At 36.7% G+C, this 22,740-nt stretch overlaps 1 protein-coding gene across 3 annotated transcripts in view; it reads right to left on the reverse strand.

Annotated features, from left to right (window-relative positions):
- Positions 1-22,740, reverse strand: part of RB195_026006 (uncharacterized protein) — a gene marked incomplete at both ends in the record, with an annotated part of 30,080 nt that overhangs the window by 3,605 nt on the left and 3,735 nt on the right. Inside the window, 16 exons of one of the 3 annotated variants that reach the window (XM_064214363.1) lie at positions 46-194; positions 249-348; positions 405-469; positions 527-616; positions 683-856; positions 1,973-2,158; positions 3,688-3,699; positions 3,752-3,854; positions 8,276-8,362; positions 8,435-8,497; positions 8,628-8,733; positions 9,575-9,640; positions 9,743-9,878; positions 13,975-14,114; positions 14,192-14,244; positions 14,337-14,440. In XM_064214363.1, the coding sequence (XP_064070242.1) occupies positions 46-194; positions 249-348; positions 405-469; positions 527-616; positions 683-856; positions 1,973-2,158; positions 3,688-3,699; positions 3,752-3,854; positions 8,276-8,362; positions 8,435-8,497; positions 8,628-8,733; positions 9,575-9,640; positions 9,743-9,878; positions 13,975-14,114; positions 14,192-14,244; positions 14,337-14,440 (1,634 nt within the window). Of the gene's footprint in view, positions 1-45; positions 195-248; positions 349-404; positions 470-526; positions 617-682; positions 857-1,972; positions 2,159-3,687; positions 3,700-3,751; positions 3,855-8,274; positions 8,363-8,434; positions 8,498-8,627; positions 8,734-9,574; positions 9,641-9,742; positions 9,879-13,974; positions 14,115-14,191; positions 14,245-14,336; positions 14,441-16,285; positions 16,394-22,740 lie in introns of those variants that run through there. The other 2 variants (XM_064214362.1, XM_064214361.1) reach the window with 2 other exon arrangements.

The following is a 22,740-nucleotide window of genomic DNA, read 5'->3' on the forward strand; positions in this document are numbered from 1 at the left end:
ACTATTTCTTAATTCCTGGATTAATTTCGATGGAAAATTTCGTACTCAGCAACAAGAATTGGTTTCTTCTCTCCACGTTTAAAGATTGCAAGAGATGGGAAATCAGTGAGATGAAGAGCATCTGCTAAAGGATGATTGCGAAGGCAGCGACGAACAAGGAGGCGATTTCGATGCCGATGCAAATCCAGAAGGAGCTGAATTTCCCGTTAATTTCGTCTATACCTGACTTTACCAGAGAATTTCCTCACCTGTGCTCCGGTAAGGCTTGCCTGATGGTTTTCGAAAACAATTGCCATGTGTTGAGTGCTTGCCGGTGCTCCTTCCCAAAGTTCCCCATAATTTACCACGCTAAAATTTTCGTCAGGAAATATTAGGGAATTAAAATATAAGGAAAAACTACTTACTCTCCTAAGTAGTCGAACATAGGCCAGTCACTAAATCGATTCACAGCGTAGTCATCCATAACAACCTGTAACGCTTCATATCGCACTTAGTTCTCTCTTTCTTCCGTATGCAGCAATCCTACTTTTGTCAGCTGATCTCTCATCTCGGCCATCGATTGATACGGTCTCAATTTTGATCCCGAAAACGCATCAGTGGAATTACGAGGAAAGTACTGTAAAGTACAGAGGAAAATTAGGAAAATTTCTTCCATTACGTTGAAAACAATTATACCTCATACCTTAATGAGTGGAAAAAATTGCACTCCATTTTGTTGACAAGTCATATGATTGACGGAATCCGCACAATTTATAGCAGCAATTTTTACGACATCCTGCCAACCCCGGACATCGTTGGCCAAAGCCTTGTAGAGTGGAGCGAATGATCGGCAATGTCCACACCAATCCGAATAGAACTCAAATTCAGCCAATAAAATGTTCTTCGGATAATTCATTTTGAAAGGATTTCAGAAGTTCTCTAACTTTTTTTTTTTTAAAAATGACTTATTGAGAGAAGAAGTTTTGGACACTGTGAAGACAAGAAAGCAGGAAATGTATGTATTATTAGTGATCATTTTTGGGAATTATGTACCTACGAATTATTTCATTATTTTTTTTAGATACTCCCTGTAAGCATCTGTTTTGTTGTTTTTCAGAGTTTGTTTTCACATATCAAACTGGTCGGAAACGAGCGCTGCTTTTTCAGCTGCTGAAATGAGTCATTTTTGAAATTTTTAGCTATAAAATTCGAGACTTAGGGTTTCTTCTTAAAGAAAAATGACCCCCTGATACATATTTATTTTGCTAGAAACTCTACTACTACAGTACTCTGTAGGTAATCTAGATTTTTGAATCAAAATAGCTATAGGACAAAGAATTTAGAGGTAGGTAGCCTCAAAAAAAATTCAGATCAAAACATAGGTAAAATTTAGGGGAACAAATTGTACTAGTAATTGTATTTAGCTTTTTTAAACACTTCCACATATACATATGTTGTTCCTCAAAAACGGTTGTTCCCTGAATGCCAAATTTCTCCTTCAAAAAATACAAAACTCAATATTTAGTTATTTTTCAAAAAATGCATGATTAATGCTGTTTTTTATGCTTATTCTTTTCATAATGGAGCTTTCTGTATATATCTTTCTAATTATTAAGAAGAGATGATGGCAATTTTAACTATGAAAGGAAAGAATTTGGGAGAGTATTTGTTCCACGATTTTTCCAAGAACTGACTTTTTTTGTACCTATCTTTCCTAGATGCAAGTCGAAGTGACGTGCAGATGTTTGTGAAGGGATGAGGATAAGTCGATTTCCTAGCTGAATTCTCAGAATGAGGCAAATCCAGACTATGTCACGAATTACATAAATTCGCAGCACTTCCTAGACGTTAGTTGATTTGAATATTCAGAAAAAAAACATACTGAGACAAGTTAACATTGTGTATTTCATGATGTCAAAAATTGCGGAATAAAAGGATTTGGAAGAAATACAAGCGATTAATAACTAAAAATTGCCGAAAAAAATAAACGTACCTCAACTAAATACGAGGAGCAGTTTTTTCCAACGCAAAAAACTGTATCATTAAAGGAGTTATCATCAAGTTGAAGAACTAAATCGTCTGAAGCATAAAGCGTTGGATTGAGTCCTTTTGGGATGGTCCCGTAATTTGCCACCTCGCTAGTTACCCAAGGGAGTAATAATAAGAGTAAATATAACATCTGAAATTGTTTATATTTATTTTGTTAGTGCGATTGAGAGGAGTACGAGCATCTAAGGAATGAGTCGTTCACCACTTTTTTATCTGGAACCAGTCATCTTACTTTACTACTCTACGATGACATCGAGGATGTGGGGAATACTCGAGTGCGAGGAATTTTGGAGGAATAAGAGGACCAGAATGGATAGACGTTTTGTAAGCCGACATAAATGCGACTGGAAATGTTGTATCGAAAAGGAACTAGAATAAGTAGTAGTTGTTGTTGGATAAATCCGAGTGTTATTTTCGGATCACGACAGGGCGAATACCTTCTTGCACTGACTAAGCAATTCGACCAATCGCCCTTTTTCGAGACTGGTCCTGTCATGAAACAGGAATACCCACATGGATCGTTATATCGTGATCAAATGGAATCTGTTTGTTCTTTGAAGAAAGACTGAGGAAGAGGTTTAAGGATAACCCAATGGTTTCTCCTCATCTGGAAAACTATGAACTTTCAAAAATTGATCAACACTAAAATATGTTTGGGCAAACTACGTGTAGTTAGCTAGAACACAGTAAATGATACAAGTTATTGTTTTATCCTAGAGTATTTATCTGTTATCCAGAATCAAGGAATTGCTTCAATTAAAGCACTTCTATTAGTTAATAGTAGCAAACTCGTACGAATTTAGTGGCAGAAAATCTTTTTCAGAAAGCAGATTTCGAGTGGCTCTCGAAATTCGACGAAAGTGTTTCCGCTCCACTAAGAAAAAATGTGGCTTCTTTTCCGAAAACAATTGTGAGGGATTACTGTAGCATTTTGATTTATTTATTTTAAAGGCCCAATAAAGATAAAATGAGCAATGAAAATAGAAGAAAAAAAGCTTTGAGCTTTTTGAACGTGCAGGAGAACGTTCTAAGGACTTTTTTCTCTCGGTTATTAATATTTTGAAAAAATATGAGAATCTCATTGACGTCTTCATTGTCAGAAAAGTACCGTAAGTTCTTGTTCAGCTGACACCAAAACAAACAAAAAGTTGAAGTGAATCGATTTTCTAATCAGGTGTTGATGACCAAAATATCCACGATCGAGAAACGGCGAGAAGAGTAATCCATTACTACAAGCACATAAACGATTCATACTCCGGTAGGAATGACATCAGTGAACAAGTCAGATTTTAGAGGTTGAAATGATTAACGAAGAGAAGTTTGGATAAATGAGAAAAGAGAGTCGATGGATGTGATATTGCATGAAACAGAAAACAGCCCGGAAATAAACGAAAAGTGCCGTAAACTATCGGAAATCCGAGAATATAAACAATGAAACGAAACGAAACCTTGAGGGTCTCTGCTAACGTGCGTTCTCTCTCTACAATTTTTCCGTTTTTGGGCGCTGACGGGGGTCGTACTATAAGGGTAGATCAAAAGTGATCGGTTATTGGAAAATACAAATATTTCATTGGTTTATCACACCACAATCAGAATCAGCAGAAGAAAAAACGGGTTTCACAGCCGACGTTCGAATGTGTTCGGCTGAGACCGACTGACCTCAAAGTCCACCTACGGTGAGTGCTCTCCTCGTCGTATGTGCCCTAAAAGAGGAGCTACGAACGGGCCGCCGACGTGCGCATTGCGCTGCGAAGCTCGCAAAAAAAGGCGTATCCAATTCGCAGTCGCAGTCGTATGTGATCGCTGCTGCTGCTGCTGCTGACTGACTGACTGACTGACACGACACCACGACCGCTAAGGAGGAAAATCATGGCGGTCACAAAGCGAACAAAAGACACCGTCATTGCTGCGAGATTTCAAAGGAAACAATAACAACACTGTAGACGATCTCAAAGAATTGAAAGAGTTTTTCATTGCTCAGCAAAAAAAAAACAATGAAAGGAAAGACCGTGAAGAATAATGATGAGAAGTTCTTTAGAAGTAACGTTTTCAATCAAAAGACTGGCAAAACCAGAAAATACCACAAGAAAAAGGCTTTCCTTCCTTTCATCCTAGCAAACCGCTGATGATGATGAAAATGTTGAATGTCGAACAAAGATGACAATAAACATATGAGAACTAGATCTGATGATGGTCCCCGGAGAAAGGCCAACGATGAATAGTCCACAAAAATCAATAATGAACAATACGGCGAACAAATCTCATCGAGAACAATCCACTGTGTGAAATTTCACGTGTATGCTTTGTTTCGTAAAAAAAAATTACCTTTGAGAATTTACTATAATAATAATTTCTTTAAAAAATTTCCTTGTAGGAGTCTCACAAATTGATTATTACGTAACTTTTATATTATATTGTTCTTAGATTTTTCTGGTTTTTTTTTCTCTGTCGTCCACTAGGTAATAATCTAAGCATTATCCATATTTTTTTCAGGACGAAATAATAATATAATGAACCTTGAAGCCATAGACCATACTCGGTTTACAACCAATAACTAACCAACAACATGGCAGAAAAACAGTATTCTCCAGAAAGCGTTTTCTTTTCAGGATTAAGGCTCATATTAAGGCTTTTATTTGTGCCTAATAGTTGTGATGATTCTTTCAGGATTTCTCATACATACCTGTGTATTTCCCTATGCTCTTCTCCATTTCAATTTATATGTTTTTTTGAAAATTATTTTTGCAAGCATTTTTGCAGTTCCAGTTCCACTTTCAGTACATTGTTGCAGTCTTTAAGGTAAGACATCAATGATTAGGTTGTATTGTAGAATTTTTGACGAATGTATCAATACAAATCAATTTTTAATTTAGGTTTAATTTAATTGATTTGATTTCAACTTGGACATTTTTTTTTCGAAGTTGTCCCGCTTTGGTATTTTTCTCAACTGTAAGCGATGACCTTTAATAACAAACGAAATTTTGTTCATCTAAGGAATTAAAAAATATCTCAACCAGGGTTAATATTAAAACACTGAATCATTTTCAATAAATATCCACATTTGGTCTAATTATCCTCTAAGCCAGGATAATGGTGATGTGGACCTTCCCGAGAATTATTTCTTACGTTAAACGGCACTTGCACTGTCAATTTCTCCTTTAAAAACAACTAATACTTGTTTGTACTAAGCGGAATCTGCTCGCCACATATTCCAAGAAACAAACAATCATTGGATGTTCCTCCTTAGAGAAAAAAAACAAGTGGACTCGCATGGGGGGAAACCATCATTGTAAATGAGAATAATGCTCGGATTTCTAATTTATTTTGATTAACGCCTTTATAGTAATAGAAAATCATGTGTTTAGGATTTGTGGAATCCTCCTTATACGTCCCTATTGTATGTACACAGTGATTTTCTTGAATTTGAGGAAGTTATGTATTTCTCTGTTCGATCAATCAATAATGATTGCGGTCATGAGGCTACACACTCGAGGTTGATAGTTTCCATAAATTATGATGAATTTTCCTTTTTTTCTCTCTCCTACTTTTAGAGTTCCAGAAAGGAACGATTAATATCCTGAGAAGTAGTGGATTTGGACTTAGAGTATAACTTAAGGGAGTAAAAGACCTTATTATCGCATTTCTCACGAAGGAGAACTTGAAAGAAATTGCTACCACTAAGATTATCCACTAAAAAAAGCGTTTGGATTATTCACTTTGAGAATAATGAGGAGTTTTTGTTCAAAATAGCTGCTTGAAGAAAAAGTGCTCTTTTTTAGAGTTTAATAAATTAAAAATAACCATAACACTACTTTTTTTCCGGATGATAACTTTTACGAAAGACATTTTTATGTTTACAGTGTGAGCAACACAGAATGTGATGCTTCAGAAGCATGTACCAATGAATGGACTCGAATATAACAGAAAAAAAGTAATGAGAAGTTTTCAAGTTCTACACCGTACAACACCAACGCTTTTATGGAATAGTTTCCTGAGTTTTTCTTTTCTGAAACGAATTCCATCGTAATAAACCAGCAACGGATAGTACTCTAACGTAGTTTTACGGGAAAAAGCAAAAGGTCTCTCATTTGAAAGCGCGCAAAACTGGATTTCACGTAAGGAGAGTCATGAATCTTCTTGGATTTCCTACACTTTTCGGCTATGGTTCCATGTGAAATGACGGATGCGTCTCAGTAGTTTCCAGATAGTTTAAAGCAGTGAATTCCATTAAAAGAGCTCCATAGGATGAAATGAAGCTGCATCGCAAAAACAACTCTTTTTTTTTTGGTTGCAACGATCCCGAGGATTATTTGAGTGATAACGGTGATCTCTCATGATTGGTGAGATTTGTACAATATCCTGAATAAATGAGAACTACGAATGAAATCCTGATCGTCCGAAGTTGAAGTGTTGTCGTCAACAACGTAAGGGGAAACGAACAAAAAAAACTTCACGCATCAAAAGCCTAAAAGTGGATTTGAAGTAGCTCGGTAAAGGTGAAAAGAGCAAGCGAATGGTTAGCAAACAATCGAATGGTTGATGGATTCTCGTATGTATATGGGCCGGATCGGCGGTCGAACACAATGACTCTTTGAGGGCGAGAAAAGAGCGTCGGATAAGACAGTATGGACGATTCCAGGATGAATGGAGCAAATGATTAGAGTGAAATGAATATGTGGAGATGAGATGAGAGTGGACAATAAACCAGTTACACACTTCCTTACGTACACTCTTCTATTACTGCTGTAAATCTTCGATCTCGTTATGGTTGTTACAAAAGTTGTCAAGCGAGTTTCGGGTCACACAAGCAGGGCAAAACTCACTAAGAAGAACGATGACCGGGCTACGATATTAGGATCCTTAGCGGATTTCTTGCTGATTTAGAAAAATAAAATCATTTTCGCCGAATCATATAATAAAGCAAAAGGTTTCTGTCTATAATGGATAGAATGACATAGAATCAAAACGTGATTAAAGAGCGGTTTCAGTGTCAACATTACAGCGAAACCAAAACCTCAACATCATAGAGAAGTTAGAAAGGAATTCTTAGGTCTTTTTTCACCCTGTAAGTATTAAATGTTTTTGAGCGAAAACAGTTAGGAATGTGTTTCTTGGATAACTTTAGATTTTTTGAGTATTTATGGCAGAAATAATTTCTTTGAGAGAGAGAGAGTTTATGAAAATCCAATGTTTTTTCAATCCATCATCAGAATTCACATAAAATATTGTGTAGCCTAGCTTGATAGGTGAATCACGATGAGTTCCCCTATTGAATCCATAAACGTTAATTGAGATCACAGACCCATTTATCAAAAAAAAAAAACCGTTCTCCACTATAGTTATCTTCCCTGTATAGTTCGCTCACAATTACAAAACTTTACAACGTTTTTTTACAGTACTTCCACGAATTAATCTTTTAAATTTCTTCCTTTTTGAGATCTTTTCTAGTAATTATGAATGATTTCATGGATAATTTGGATGTTCATTCACTCCCTCCCTATCTAAATCAACTTCGTCATTATCACTGAACGGCTATTCTTTGAATTTACACTTTCTCTACTTTTAAACTGGTCAGAAAATAATTTCCTTCAACTTATTTATTCTTATTATTGAATTTAATGAGTTAAATGTAAGAGAAACCGCTTACAATTATTGCCTACTTGACTTCTTAATCTTGTGGAACAAATTTCATGCCTATGTCCATGGCATTTTTATTGAACTGGGGATATGGTAGCTGTGTTCTTGTTTCAATTTGCTTGCAGAAATTTGCAGTGGAAAGCCAGTGAGGCATGAAGTAGAGTTTCGACGTTTCCAATCCAATAATTATTGCCTCTTCCTCTGCCTTCAAACGGGCAGCGTTCAGAGGTCGCCGCCACTCATTTCTCCCGCACTGAAGATCTTTTCTTTTGTTCTTTCTTGTGAAGGAAAAAAAAACAAACAAAAAAGGATTTATTACTTAGAATTACTCGTCTTAATTCAGTATAACTTGCAGATTATAAACACACACTTTGTACAGGTTGTACAGGTTCAGTTATTACAACTGTTATGGTTCAATAGTAAGGAGATCATGAATCCATGTTTTTTAAACGACAATTTAAAATGTATCTCTGTTTCATGACTGAGAGTATTATTAGATAAACTGAGCTGAAGTGAAATAGCTACATACGTATCATACTAGGGAGGTTATTCAAGACACTTATTTGGATATTCTGGATCGGAGAGTCTGATATATTCGATATCAACTTACTAGAACATTAAATGCGTTTTGCTTTTCCCGGCAGAGATTTTTATCTGGCCACTTTTCTGGACTCCAAGTTTTCGACGTACAATGTACCTAACAAATAGGTGTTAATTCAATTTATTTCTAGAAAAGATATATATTCAAAATCATTTCAACAAAACCCACCATTCCACCATTAACGCTAGGATGACCAGTGCAAAACAAATGAGAAATGCATGCCGAGCCCATCTAGATTACAGGATATTAGTGCTTAAATCCAGAGGACTCAAGACCTAATTACGAATCCATTCGCCGCCTCATGTGTCCCTCACAAATTCTCTATTTTCGCACTTTTTTTCTTGCATATTTCTCATTTCACCTTGGAACTGAGTGATCCCTGGGTTCTCCTTTTAGCTCGTGTAATTCCCTTAACGCATGACCAATGTCGTCGACCATGTCCTCTATGGCTTTTTGTAGAGGCCATCCTGGAAATGAGGATATAATGCAACAATCCCTATGTTCGTGTGTGGATCAGCTCGGCTGCACCCGTGTGTTGCTGCTATTCCGAGCATTCCCAGCCAGTATAAGGAAAGGTGAATCGTCATGGGAGCGGCGAAAATTACGTTATGCTCGGAACCTGCTCGCGTCTCGAACAATAGCCGGAGCGCTAGTATAACCCGCTCGCATTCAGGACGAACTTCAATCCATTCTATGGGACTTTGCGAATTGTTACGGATGTAGGTGTGCTTGAAATCTTGAAATAATCCGGAATCTGAGCACAATTTACCCGCGCATAGGGCTTATTTGAGGAGCAAAAGTAGCCCACGCATGTTACATTTGCTACAGCGACCTATTTGGTTTCCAGAAAAAAAGAAGAAAGCCTATGGTGTGCTCTTAAGTGGCTCTTGTCGCAAACTCGTTGCTCGTTTATCGTAAAGAGGAAACGCGAACAGATCTAATGACTGAGCACATTTGAAATGTCTAGGATTTAGTTCGCTGGAGGAGGTTGGTGATCCACGAAAAACCAAATACCATTCATTCCTAACAGCTTGTGATTCTTGGATTCTTGATGTAGTCAAACATTTGCTCATCAATTCCACGAATGTTCCGCCACATCATCATGGAATGGAGCAGCAGTGTGAGCGCGGTTAAAAACAACAACAACTAATATATGCAAGGAATCTTAAAGCCTACATTCGCAGTCGTTTTTTTTCCCATGGATAAAGGACAAACCTACCATATTTCATTCAGAAAGCATATCCACGGCTTCAATGTCAACACTAGCAGAAAAACAAAAGTGTTTTGTGTCTGTCAAAATTCGCCCACCTTGCACCAGTGCATTGTTCGCTTCACTGGCTATATTCCCGAGCGCAAATCGCAATCGAGGTTCACCTTAAATGTATACTTTTCCGTCAAGAAAAAAAAAAGTGTAGCCATGGATATTGACATTAAATTTGTTAGTTTCGTATTGACTATATATGTTTCAACATTTACCAGTATGTATCCGTACATATGGAATTTTACGGGCATCATTTATGAGGCCATCTAGCACCATTAGTGCGAGCACATTTGGCCTCGTGCATGAGTCGTCCAGGGCGAACCAACGTTCGTAGACTTTCCACGCGTATACCTACAAAATTATTAATTTTTATTCATTCGAATAGGAAATATTCACACGTTCTAAAGTCTAAATCACACACTCGTTCATACATTTCAGCAAAGGAAATTAATTGAATCTCTTTTTAAGAAAAAGTATACTATAACTACTGTAAATGCTACTATTATAAAAGTCTTGCTGCAAGGGCAATTATCCACAATTTTCACGAAAACTACACATCTACAAGGACCAGGTATCACTTTCAAGAAACGTCTGGTTTGAAATATTTGCGAAATCCGCCACTTTATTCGAAAAAATGTCGTCTGAAGCAAAGAGAAATACGAATGTGTTATGAAAAAATTACGAATTCAAAAAAATTAAAAAACTAGTACTAATACAACTGTCCACAAAACTACATTTTTTATTTAATCCTTAATGTTCAAAGGAAAATTGCTGCAAAATTATTGGTGTGACCATCCACATACTGGAATAATTACTTCAAAAAAAATAACCTTCCACATACAGTATCTATAGTACAATATCTGATTCTGGGTACCATAATTTTTCGGTTGTTCTGCTGCTTGAAATCCTTACAAAACATCTCTATAACTTGGCGACAAGAAGTAAAAAACGAATGCAGTTATTCAGGAAAAAATACAGGTAAGTACTCCATCATATGGATAACGTTATTCAGAATTCACGGAGCAGGGGTGAAAACCATCTTTTTGTCTCGTATTGCATTGGAATTATGACTGAGTGAAGATTACGAGGAAATCCGAGAAACACAGTTAAGTGAAAACGTTATTTTGAGATGATTTTTTTTTAAATTTAAATACAAATATGTGCGATGTTCACCTCCTCACAAAATTTCAGGATCTTTACGAATTCACCAATTCACATGAAAGGATAGAATGTCTTATTCAGCTACAACAGGATCATTCTACATATAAAAAATGACTAGAAAGATCTTCTATTACAAACATATCATTGACGTTTTTTTAAACTTTAAAGCATTACTTGTAATCTAGTGAATTCACGGAAATTTCTTCTCTTTGAAGAAGAACAGAATCAAAACTGAATTGTTCGGCTTCAGGAATTTTGCAATGATAGAGTTCCAGAAGGATAACACCAACTACTTTACGGCTCATAGATTCTCACTTTGCCGTGAATTCAATTTGCGCCCTCGCACTCTGCCCGTTTTGTGGGCTCCGTTTTTTTTTTCTCTCTCTCTCTCTTCCTCGAAAACGTTCCCGGCATATTCCAAATGACAACGTCGAATTTGGCTTTAAACGAATAGAATACTTGGACCGGGACGTTGGAGTCGTCGTTCCGGATGGAGTCATCCTAATTAAGCACTAACCCCTAATAACAACAACCCCTTTAGAAAAAAACGGGAATTCAAATGGAAGCTGCCGTCATATTGCAACTATGAGTAGAAGCGCGTTGCGCTCAGCTCACATTACATTCCTTTTAAGAGTCAGTGCAAAGAGCTGTTAGTGTTTTGGACATCGATAAGGATTATAATTGCTCCATATTATGACGTCAATCATCCAGCGGATACTACTTCGATTGCGTTCTTGGTGCTGTTTCTTTTTTTCTGCACACAAATTATTGCATTCCCTGACACATTTGTGTATAAGTTGCGATGTAGGACCATTTCCGTCATTCACTTCCAAATGCATTGAAGAATTGACTGACAACTGCCACTGCACACACACATACACACACAATTTTTCCATAGTCATTCTTTTGATGCTATAAGAGGCTAAATATAAACCTCTGGATTCGTAAAAAGTTGATCCTATAGCTAAAAAACGGGACGTTTCCCCTTAAAAGTATAATCTTAGTGTTCACATCTGTTTTCATCTGTTTTATTTCTTAAAGTTAAATTGAAAACTCAATGCCAAAAGCACCTGTTCCGAAAAGAAGTGTGTTTTATCTTTTTGCAATCCTATCTTCAGTAATATTTTGTCATTATTTGATTTCTTCAAGATATTTTATGTGCTATGGGAAATAGTTGATTTTCAACGAAACTGCTCGGGTTCTTTGAGAGAAAAAGGAAATCTGTGAAAACAGTTTCCGAGGTACAGTAGACCCGGATCGCCTGTAAAAAACGATAAAGTCACTGGTGTATGATTCTCCTTGGGATGCGCTAAAGCGTTTTTTTTTCTGCAATCCGTAATCGTTGAGGTTTTCCGAATCTGTGTTGGCTTAAACTATGATTTACGGGAACAATCCGATAATCATGACAGTGTTTTGATCCTCCCAGACCAGTCTAGTAACTATTAATCGACACCGGATGCATGAAGGACTTGGTTGGCACCAGAGCGGTTTTGAAACATCGACCGTACGGCTATAGTGGAGCCCTTACCGACTGGGTTACACTCACCTCGGATCGTTGATGTAAAAACATAAAAAATTAAGTGAAGATTTAGTGAACAAAGTAGTAATTTTTTTCAATACTACTAATGGTCATTGTTGTTTAATTCATTACAAAGTAATCGGCCCTACTATTTTCTATAATTAAACCAGTTTCTCTACTTGTTAGAATCTTCTCGACAACTATTTTGTAGAAGACAAATTTTTTTCCACCGGTAATGCATATTTGCCCGTGTTGCCGACATAAAGAAGAAGCATTTTCCATCACTGCTCTAATACAAACAATGCATGATGATATTCGATTCTGCACAAGTGACTTTTTCCCGTATGTTTACAGAAATCCTGCAAACACTCAGATCACCAAAAATTACTTATCTTTGCTTCAAACCAGCTATGAGAAGAGAAAAAGAAAACAGAAGGAGAAAAAGACACAAATTATCGTAAATTAATTCAAAGCTATGCACAGATAACGCCGCATTTCAGCAGACAATGATGAATATGTACATATTTAAGGATTTTGATGATCGTGGACTAGCAAAAAAAAAAGAACGTGTTTTCCACCATGTTTCAAGTAATTAATATTCCGGCAAAAGCTATCCATTCTATATACCTCCACTTAACTCAAAATCGACATCATTCTAACCTCATAAGTCATTTGCCACTTGAGAACACACAATTATCGCACTTTTCCAGTCGAACGGATCTCGTAACCAAGAACAACATTTTGAAAGGTTCATTGGAAGGACATAATAGATGTAGCGGCCCTTCTAAGTATTCCGGAAGCAATCGACAAAATGTGCCAACCAATCTAGGATTTCGGATTCATTTGATGATTGGTCCACTGCACCTATACGAAGATTCGAAGAAAATTCGTTCGAAAATATCTGATTATGCTTAATTTTATTATAGATGTTGAGAAATTGATCTTTGTTGCTTCCCATTGTACGTCTTCACAAAGAAATGAAGTCTAAGAGACACAACACTATCGTGGGAGCACATCACATGGATTTGCATTCGTTCGATGCCAGAACGAGATAAACAAGGACTTCAAACAGCTGATTGAATTAAGCCAGGATTTCGTCTCTTTCGGCTTCCAGCCGTTGTTGTTGTGCAATGTTGGGCGGAAAACATTAAAGTAGCATGCTGCTACTGCAAATTGCTTTAGTGGGAGCAGCCGTAAATTAGGTAGAGGGTAATGAAGGAGGGACCACGTCGGTGGCCTAATTTGATGTGCTGAAACCACACTCGTTTGGAAGCACGTCATGCCTCAGAGTTAATCTGATCCTCGGTATATTTGTAAATAAATAATACTGGTTCACATCGTACTCGACTTACAGTTGAACCTTCAATAAGAAAAAAAATCCTTTCGAATAAGGAGAAGTAAACGCCCTTTGCCATATCGAGTTGATTTGAACAGGATAATATTACTTCAAGAGTTCAGAATCATTCCATAAAAATCATCTTCTTCTGCGCGCCTCCGCTAAAAATGTACGTTTTCATCCCGAATATGGATGAGTTTAGCCGATCTGGCGAACAATGACGGCTGTCTGCTGAACTCGTCAATCCTTAGCAACGCCCCAGGGTATAGAGGTCGAACATGAACTCGAAAGAGAGCCAGAGAGACTCCCCCGCCGTTGTTGTGCTCCACACTATACTACTCGATTATTGACATTCCAAAATTTCGTGGCAACAAAACAAGCCGGACAAGCAACGCTAAATTGTGTTCCATGTGAACACAAAAAAAAATTACCTTAATAAAAATTTTCACATTGTTTACGAATCCCAACACCACTTCCGAATCGACACGATTACATTCGTTTTCGAACAGACAAGCGTAGGACTGCTCTTCGTAGACGGAAGCGGCTGAGGTGGGAGCTTCCAGTTGACGAACTGAATGGCTCTTTAACACTTACTTTCTACATCATTCAAGAATTAAATAAGTGAAAGCACGGGAAAATTCCGCTCACCTATTAGAACAGCCAATGTTGTTCTGTTGTTTTGGTAGAAATAAGGCTTGTATCTGGAAAAATCGAACGAAATTCCATGAAACTCGTTCGACAAAAACACCACTTATTTTTCATTTAATTACATTTCTCTTTATTTTTTACTTACCTTTCATATGCTAATTCTATACCAGCAAGATTTGCATAGGACAATTGGTGGTGAAGATCACAAATGAACGGTAGCCGAGATATTGTTGTACAAGTCATACGATGCTAAAAGAAACGATAGGCAACTAATGGATTTGCTAAAAAGAAAGGACCATAAAAGGAAAACGGAAGCTTTTCGGCATGGATTATCCTGAAAGTGTCCGAGACAGAAAAGAGCGCTATGATGAAATGCTTAAGATTTCCTATGCATTGGATTCCCGTCTTTTCGGGTATAATGTCACTTTCGGCTTAGACGCATAGATCGTAACGTTCTAATTTTTTTTTCAGAAAAAAAAAGAAGTCAGACCATTAGCGAGTATTTGCCAAATTTTAATTCATACACTTGCTATAGCACGTCCTCAGAGGCATACGAAAACTCTCATTTTTCTGCCAAAAATTCAATAAAATAATTTTTAATGTAATTCATTCAAGAGCTGCTCGTCTGCTCGTAAATCTCCTCATGAAAGCCGAACAAATCCCCATTTTTTCCTCGGGAAACGATACTACTAGAAACTATTCCGATGACGTGGAATTCAAAATTCAATGACAAATAGGATTTTTTTCTTCATGCAAAGCAAAAGCTGCAAAGTATCCGTTTCCTTTAGCTTACAAACCTCTGGGGAGAACTGCAACATCCCGACTACTGACTGGATAACAAGGATAGTTTCGGGCATATTATCATAAGCAGCATAGACATGCATTGATGATTCTTAATTCTGGAAACCTCCAAAATATCTTCAGCCAAAAGCTTTTTGCAGTTTTCACCCACATTTTTGCTCAAAACTATGGAAAAACCACACTCAATCTTTATCCACTACAGCTTAGTAGCAACTAACAAGTACCGAATTTTTCCCAGTTAAATGTTCCTGGATAGATTTGCCACGAATCATTATCATCATTTATCATACATACATTATGGTGATTTGTGAAATTTTCTTATGAATAAATCTTTTGAATTGCTGTAACCGTTTTGTTTCCCCTCTACCCAATCCTTAACTCACATGAACCACAAATAAATTACTCCTTACATAATTCATCCTTATTCGTCCTTGATGGACAAGGATTCTTTCACACTTTGAACATAATCAGCAATACTAAAATGAAAATGGAATTGTATGTTTCCTTGTCTGAATGCAGTAATTTTCGTTTCAGGATCTTCACCAGGATATCCACTAAAACGTAATTAATGACTTCCAAACATCGAAATGGCAAACAAGGAATGGGAACTTTCGAGGGACATTCCTTCATAATGAGTTGTTTTGAGGAACATGGATGAGTAGCTTACGAAGGAATATACTTTTTTGATCTAGAAAAATTTTTGAAAGAGCAGAACGATATGTTAGGGAGTGGAGGGGATGGTTATGCTTGGATCGGCGAAAATTTCTGAAAAAAAGATTACTGAGCTTCTCTGTAACCTCACTCGTATTTAATCTGGGGAAGAAACCAGGATACTTTCAAATTAGTTGTTTAAGAAGTGAGCTCCGTGTTTGAGAGCTTTAATTCCTAATTTTCCCGTAAATCAGTAACGTTAATCTTATTTGAGGGATTGAGTAAGAAATGTTAAAGATTAACTCAGACAAAAGTCCTAGAAAAAAATTGTATCGGCTTCTAATAAACAAAAATTTGTTGCGTACAAAAGCGAATTCTCAAATAGGAATACATTTTTCCGTACACTAAGGACGCGAATCCATACATCCGAATCCGACACATAAATAATTCGCTACATTTCACACTCAAACAAGCGTTTCAGCCAACAATCATTGTGAACTGAAGAAAGCGTTTCCACGCTAAAGTCCTACTACTATGATCGGAGAGTAATTCGATCCTGATTACATATGCGGGCTCGGAATTCGCCAACTCTAACCTCTTCCGATGACGAATCCTTGCAAAAAAAAAGAAGTAACCTCATACCTCGTGTTGATCGTAGACAGGTGATGGAAATGTGCATGGAGTGAATATCGGTGGCACCGGTATCTGACCAGCAGAAGCCAGTTGTAGAAGAAATGAGAGAAGAAGCATGTCGCCACATTTACTGTATCGAAGCAGACGGTAGAGATGAGGTAGAGTGGAGGCAAAATAGGGACGGATTCACGATGGTGGCGATATAGAGAATAGATAACGGATGGTAAGTGACCGGACCAGATTGAGCCACTACCAGTTGTTTAGAATCAGGCACGAGGTCGTCAGCCCGCTGCCTTGTCCATTATGAAGCACGACCACGCCCATCGCCAAGGATGTGGGCGACGCTGCTGCGGCTTTGCGAACCGAAATTGCTCACATAGAAAATACATGGATCTTTCTAGCATTAGAATTAACAACGAACTACTCACAACTTCTCCCTGATACGGATGTCTGTCACGAATTTTTTCTACTCAGCTGGTGGAATTTTTCAACGGTAGTAGAGCTACACAAAATATTTCTACACGTTTGAATATTCTGCAATTTGTAGACAACACGTTTTCTTCTTCTCGAAAAACAAAAGATTTCATAACAACTGTTTGCTGCGTTAGTTCCATTTTAAGAAAAAAAAAAGTTGAGAAAGACAAGAAAACTTCAACTAATTCATGAGTTTCGAACGTCAAAATGCAAATCCTCGGATGTTTTTACATTGCCCGCCGCAGAAACATCTGAAACCTCTTTGCTCCAGCTTTTTTTTAAGCAGATGATTCCATAGAAATTTGTGTATGCTTTTGTACACAGGACGAAGAGTATGTTTTACATAAAGGAAAGAGTTTTCCCTGAACATGTATATGTATTTTGTAGGTAAGAATTTGCATTATATCCCTTTCAAGAATAATAATTAACAGATTTCATGAATTGGAGGGCATAATTTCCTCCATATGTTGAAAAAAACTCAAACATTCTTTTTACATCTTGGATAACTAACATACCATACCTAGAAACATGTCTAATATCTAACATATGTAATATAATCATAAAATTAATTGTTTTTGAACTATTATATTATTCTAGACTAGATTCCCACAGCTTGCAGTTCTTTTGTTGGGAGCAATATTTCTAAATATAACTTGTACTAAAGCATTTATCGCTATGTTTGCCTCTTTTTAGAATCAATGGGAGACATTTTATGAAAAATTAAACGATTCAGGAGAGTAGCTATGGATCCTAATTCGAGAACATTTCAGCGATCCTCTTCCAGTGCTCTACTAGCAGATCCGTAAGCAGAATATAACGAATTTCATTTGACAGCATTTTATTAGGCAAACGTCACTCAATAGTCCTGGATTCAAACTTTAATTGAATGGTTAAGTTTGAATCTAGTTATTCGAAATTTCGAAAGTTATTCGAATTTTACGAAAATTTCACAAAATTCTACATTGTAAAACTAGACAAGGAACAATCTAGTCTATTCTGGAATCAGGAAAATCTCCTAGTATCCACAGTTTTTTGCAACTATTTTTCCGAGATTAATTTTTGATAGCCGCTGTGTTCTCAGAAGAACAATTCCCAAGCGGTTGAAAAGAAACAAGTCACCGTTAGAATTAATTTTTACAAAAATATTGGTGTTGCATATTTCTACTGTTAAATAAGGTTCCAAACGTAAAAAAACCAAAATTCAAATTCAAAACCAAGTATAAGAGGAAAAATACGACAAACTCCTAATCTGCGAGTCAGATAAATTAGAAGCACCAGCCCTCACGACATGGCAACTCTTCACACTCACAGAAATTATGAGATGAAAGCACGCGAAGTTGATTGATGATAAAATTACCCAACGAAGTAACCCCTTATACCTGCCCGACTCATGAAATCCTGTTCACACGCTTTCATTTGATAATCCAAAAGGATGCAAAGAGTCATTTCGTTGGATGAATTGCTCAATCTGATTCTGCTGATCCAACTGTTTTCTGGATTTTAAAGTGATTGTTTCACAATTTCATCGTAATTTTTCGTCTTGAAGCCTATTGCTTACTGGAAAGAATCGGCATCGATAATTTTCGCGGACGCTGCACATAAACAAAAGTACGTCAAAATTTTGCTGTCACCACTTCTTTTGTTTCCTTAGTGACTTGAGGCGCACATATGAGTGCAGCGATTTCCCAAAAAATGAATGAGACGACACATAAATAACCACAACTTTAACAAGAAAAGGGCTAATCGGTGATTTATATGCTATATCCAAACGAAATTAGTAATTGAATGTTTTTCCTAATGTCATTCAATGCGTCAGAAGAGGTCATAACGGGCTCCAAGCAATAGCAACAGAATAATTTAGGATTGTGCACAGATGGTGAATAATCAGACTCGGTAAAGCACATTGAAAATTTTGTGAAACCTCAGCTGCAATGGTGAATACGCTGCCATATTTTATATTTCTGAAAAAAAAATGCAAATGTACGAATAGGACACAGAAAAAATATCGTATAAATTTGCAAATTCGTTAATCCATAAAACAAATCTATGCGATCCGCATAAGTAGGCAGCTTTCAAAAATTTATCACTCTCAAGATCTTCGCGTTCAAGATCCGGAAGCCTTGAAGGGAGCTGTTAATCTGTGATGCTTCAAATTTTAACTTCAAGTAATCCACTGACGACTTCTTTGTTGGAAACAAAAAAAAAATCCTACAAATTACAGTTTTTCTGTTTGATTATTCCACACATTTACTTCAAATTAATTTAGCATAAAACTGTAGTAATTAAAGTTAGCTTTTCGCTGAACGCTTGAACAAACAAACGAAAAGAAACAAAGTCGAGCACTAAACTGTTTTATAATTTGTGAAGTGGGCGGAGTTTGAGCGCTAGTTGGACAGCAATAAACAATGAATGAATTATATGAGTCAAAAAAATGATCATATTGAATAAAAATAACTGATAGATAAATAATAATCAATAAATAAAATAAAATCGGTTATTTGTTTTTTAGGTGGTTTCTTGGCAACATTTTAGTCATAAATATTTCCTACAAGCTAGATCTTTGTTATGTACGCTTCATTTCTATTCCACGGTTATCCTGGAACCTTTATATAAGAAATATACCTGATCTCTTGTGTATTTCTTGCAGAAATTTAAACACTAAACGTATTTTTTTAAGATGTTTTACAGAAAATGAGATAATACCGCTCCTATAGAGGACTCAACAGTAAACGATAACAAAAAATTAAACAGTAATACACCTTCTCTGTTCGTTATATCGGTACTACGGATCGGAGAAGGAGAAGACTACGATTTTTGCTACTTGTTTTTCCAAAATTTTATTTGAGACGAAATATGAAAAAAAAATCGAAATTGAACACTTCAATAAGAGATGTTTGGAAAATGCAGCAGCAATATATGAAATTCAGAAAAAAAAATTGCAATTTACTTATGAAAAAACCACCTTTTAAAAAATAGAAGCACCCTTTTAACTAAGAAATTTTAGATCTGTGGATGGTTCTTGCCATTTGAAAGGCTGAAATACAGGACACACATAAATTTTCTAAAATTTTCGGCTATCTAGAATTTTTCTACTGGCGTTCAAACTATAAACTTTGCATCGTTCATACCTTACGAATGAGTATATCATTTGAGAAAAAAGAGTGCAAAATCGTTTGAATACAAAGAGTGCAAAGTCGCTGAAGAAATTCAGATCCATCCTACTCTGCAGCGATAATGTTAATAGGTGATCCTGTGAGACATTATCCTGAGAAACTGACAACTGTTGAAGTATTACAATTCATCACTCCATGTCATATTCCCTCCAAGGATATATGCACTAATCCTCCTTGCAAACAATCATGCACTACTAATATTTAACCGAATATACGTTAATTCCATTCCCTGATCTCAGGTTCTGCTTCTTTTTTAATGAAAATGATGGGACCCTCTCTTTTACGACTCCTTCTCCCCGATCCTTACTGATTTTTCTTCTTTAGAAAACAAAAATTCGCATTCAATCTCTCATGTGATCGTTTTAAAATTTTTTTAAGTAAACCTCCTCACGTTCTCGCCTCACTCGCTATGCTTCAGCGATTTGTTAGGTGCTGATTTACGAAAACAACGAAGTGTGATCTACGAATCGCTGCGATTCCTGCGAATCGTTGCGATTAATAGCGTCCTGATGATGACTCTTGTCTCATCCATATCATCTTCCTGATTCGGCACTTATATCGTTTCAGCCTCATGCGTTCCAGCAAAATTTCAAATAATACTACTAATAGAGTAAAAAAATATTATTATATTTTATGAAAACGCTGAAGTACCGTTCTAGTGCATATATTACCTTTCAATAACGTTTTTTTCTCCTAAGAATATCGTCATTTCACCTTTAACGTAATGCTTAATGTTTTCTGACAATATACAAACAGACGGAGACGTATCGGAAATTCGAGTTACTCTGTTTATTCTTTTAAGCATAACAACGTTGAAAATATTGACGTGGATTTTTTCCAGAATCATGAAAACATTTATTATACATCAAAGATCATCCGATTTAATGACAAATTTGTTTATCTGGTACATATCGTAAATAATTCTACGAGAAATTACTCTTCAGAATATTATGTGAGGATCCACAGGATAACTCTGAATTCCGCGAACTTTTAGCTAATTACTCAAATATTCTCTACTACTAAATAACAGTTATCAGGTTTTTATCAGGGTTATGGTGCAGATATCATTTTAAAAAAAACATGTAAAACGTTTGAAACGAAAACAGTATGAACGTGGGAATAAAACCAGCAAAATGGAATGGGACCATTGTTATCAACCACATGATTTCAGTATTTTCACATCATTTGGTACTTTAAAGAACAAATCCACGAAGACGTAGATAAAAGTCAGAAGGTAGGATTTTTGAGCACACAGGATCATTCTCTTTTACGAGGAGCTCGACAAAACCGGAAAATCCAAACATAGATACAGTGTATGTTTAGGTGACGGTTCTATCTATAAGAACAAGAGTTCCAAGGCATCAGTTTTTTCAGCTGCTCCTCAAATTTCTAATGTTCATCAAAATTATCAGGACTTTTCAGAAAACACACCAAAATCATTTCAACAAACGAACCAAATCCATACTTTTCACTAGACAAGCAAGTGTGTGTGTGTGAAAAGGTCTAGGAAATAAATTATTGATCAGAAACTGAGGAGAACGAACATATTTATAAGGTGGCAATTTTTTATCAAAAAGTTCTGCGTTACTCACATCGAAATAATATGAATTCATTCTAGGTTTCTTTTGTAAGCAAAAGATAGCGTTTCCGAGCATCAATTGTCTCTACTAATAGTTGCAATAAAGACAAAGTCTGAGCTGTTTTTCCAGCACAGAATCACTGCAACCAAAAATGGAAAACTTGTTTATTCTACTCCTTCCTGTAATTCGCAAGAGCTATGTTTTCTATTGCAGATTACTCTATTCAAAAAGTCATATTAACTCGACCACCCACTTTTGTAGATTGTTTGGCTCCTGAAAAACCGAGCCTCTAATCGGATTTATGTCTTCATGTTTTGCCAAATAGGTTTTTGATTTTGGTTTATTTGTTTAATAGGACTTTATCCACCAAATTCTTAAAAAGTTCAATCATAACAGCACAAGAATGAGAAACTTAGTGAAAATGAGTTCGAAGTAAAGAGTATCATATTAGCACGATAGAAATAGATGTCTGCTAGGAAGGCATTAGAAGCATTCTGGATTTCCGTCAGAAATCCATCCATGAATAACAAAAACAAGTGTTAATCAGTTATTAATGACTTTATGCGGTTCCTAACACTCAGTGAGCTATGAAACTCTCCCACTCGCAGTTGCTTAACACAATCCAGACACCAATAGTTGAGGAAACTACACATGGTATAGACCTTATTCGCCTTAGGTGGCAATCTGTAGGAACACTCATAGAGGTTCACCAGCTTCGCTAGTCGGTGAGATTGGTCAGTTTGTTTTTCTTTTAGTGTTCGTGTGTGGTGTACTTAGAACGATATCGAGGTATGGCAAGGAGAGGAGTTTAATGGGAAATGCATAGCATCGGGGACGCGTATACAAGTCTGATTGCTACCTGCTCGTGGTGCCCCTGCTGTCACTAATTGCAATCAGCCATTCGAGTGTACACATTGTGAACGTACGAGCTATTTAATCTGCACTGTTCTAAGACGGAAGATTCTCGTATACTGCGAAAAGGTCCTGTCGTCCAGCTCATCGCCAAAGTCCATAACCTGGAAGTTCATCTGCCTGAAGAGAGCATGGAATCTTTGGCAACAACTATCTGTTTAGTCACGTTGAATTGCAGTTCATTGTCGAGTGAACTCCAACAAACCGCCCTGTCTAAGCTTCTACGATATCTCTCTGCGGAGTTTGCTCTGCAACAGGAAACACCCATCAGGGATCGGCGCGTCACCAGTATCAAAGACACCGCTCTCTAATGCAGTGATGCTGA

Source organism: Necator americanus, chromosome X (assembly GCF_031761385.1).
Source record: "Necator americanus strain Aroian chromosome X, whole genome shotgun sequence".
Lineage (NCBI taxonomy): Eukaryota > Metazoa > Nematoda > Chromadorea > Rhabditida > Ancylostomatidae > Necator > Necator americanus.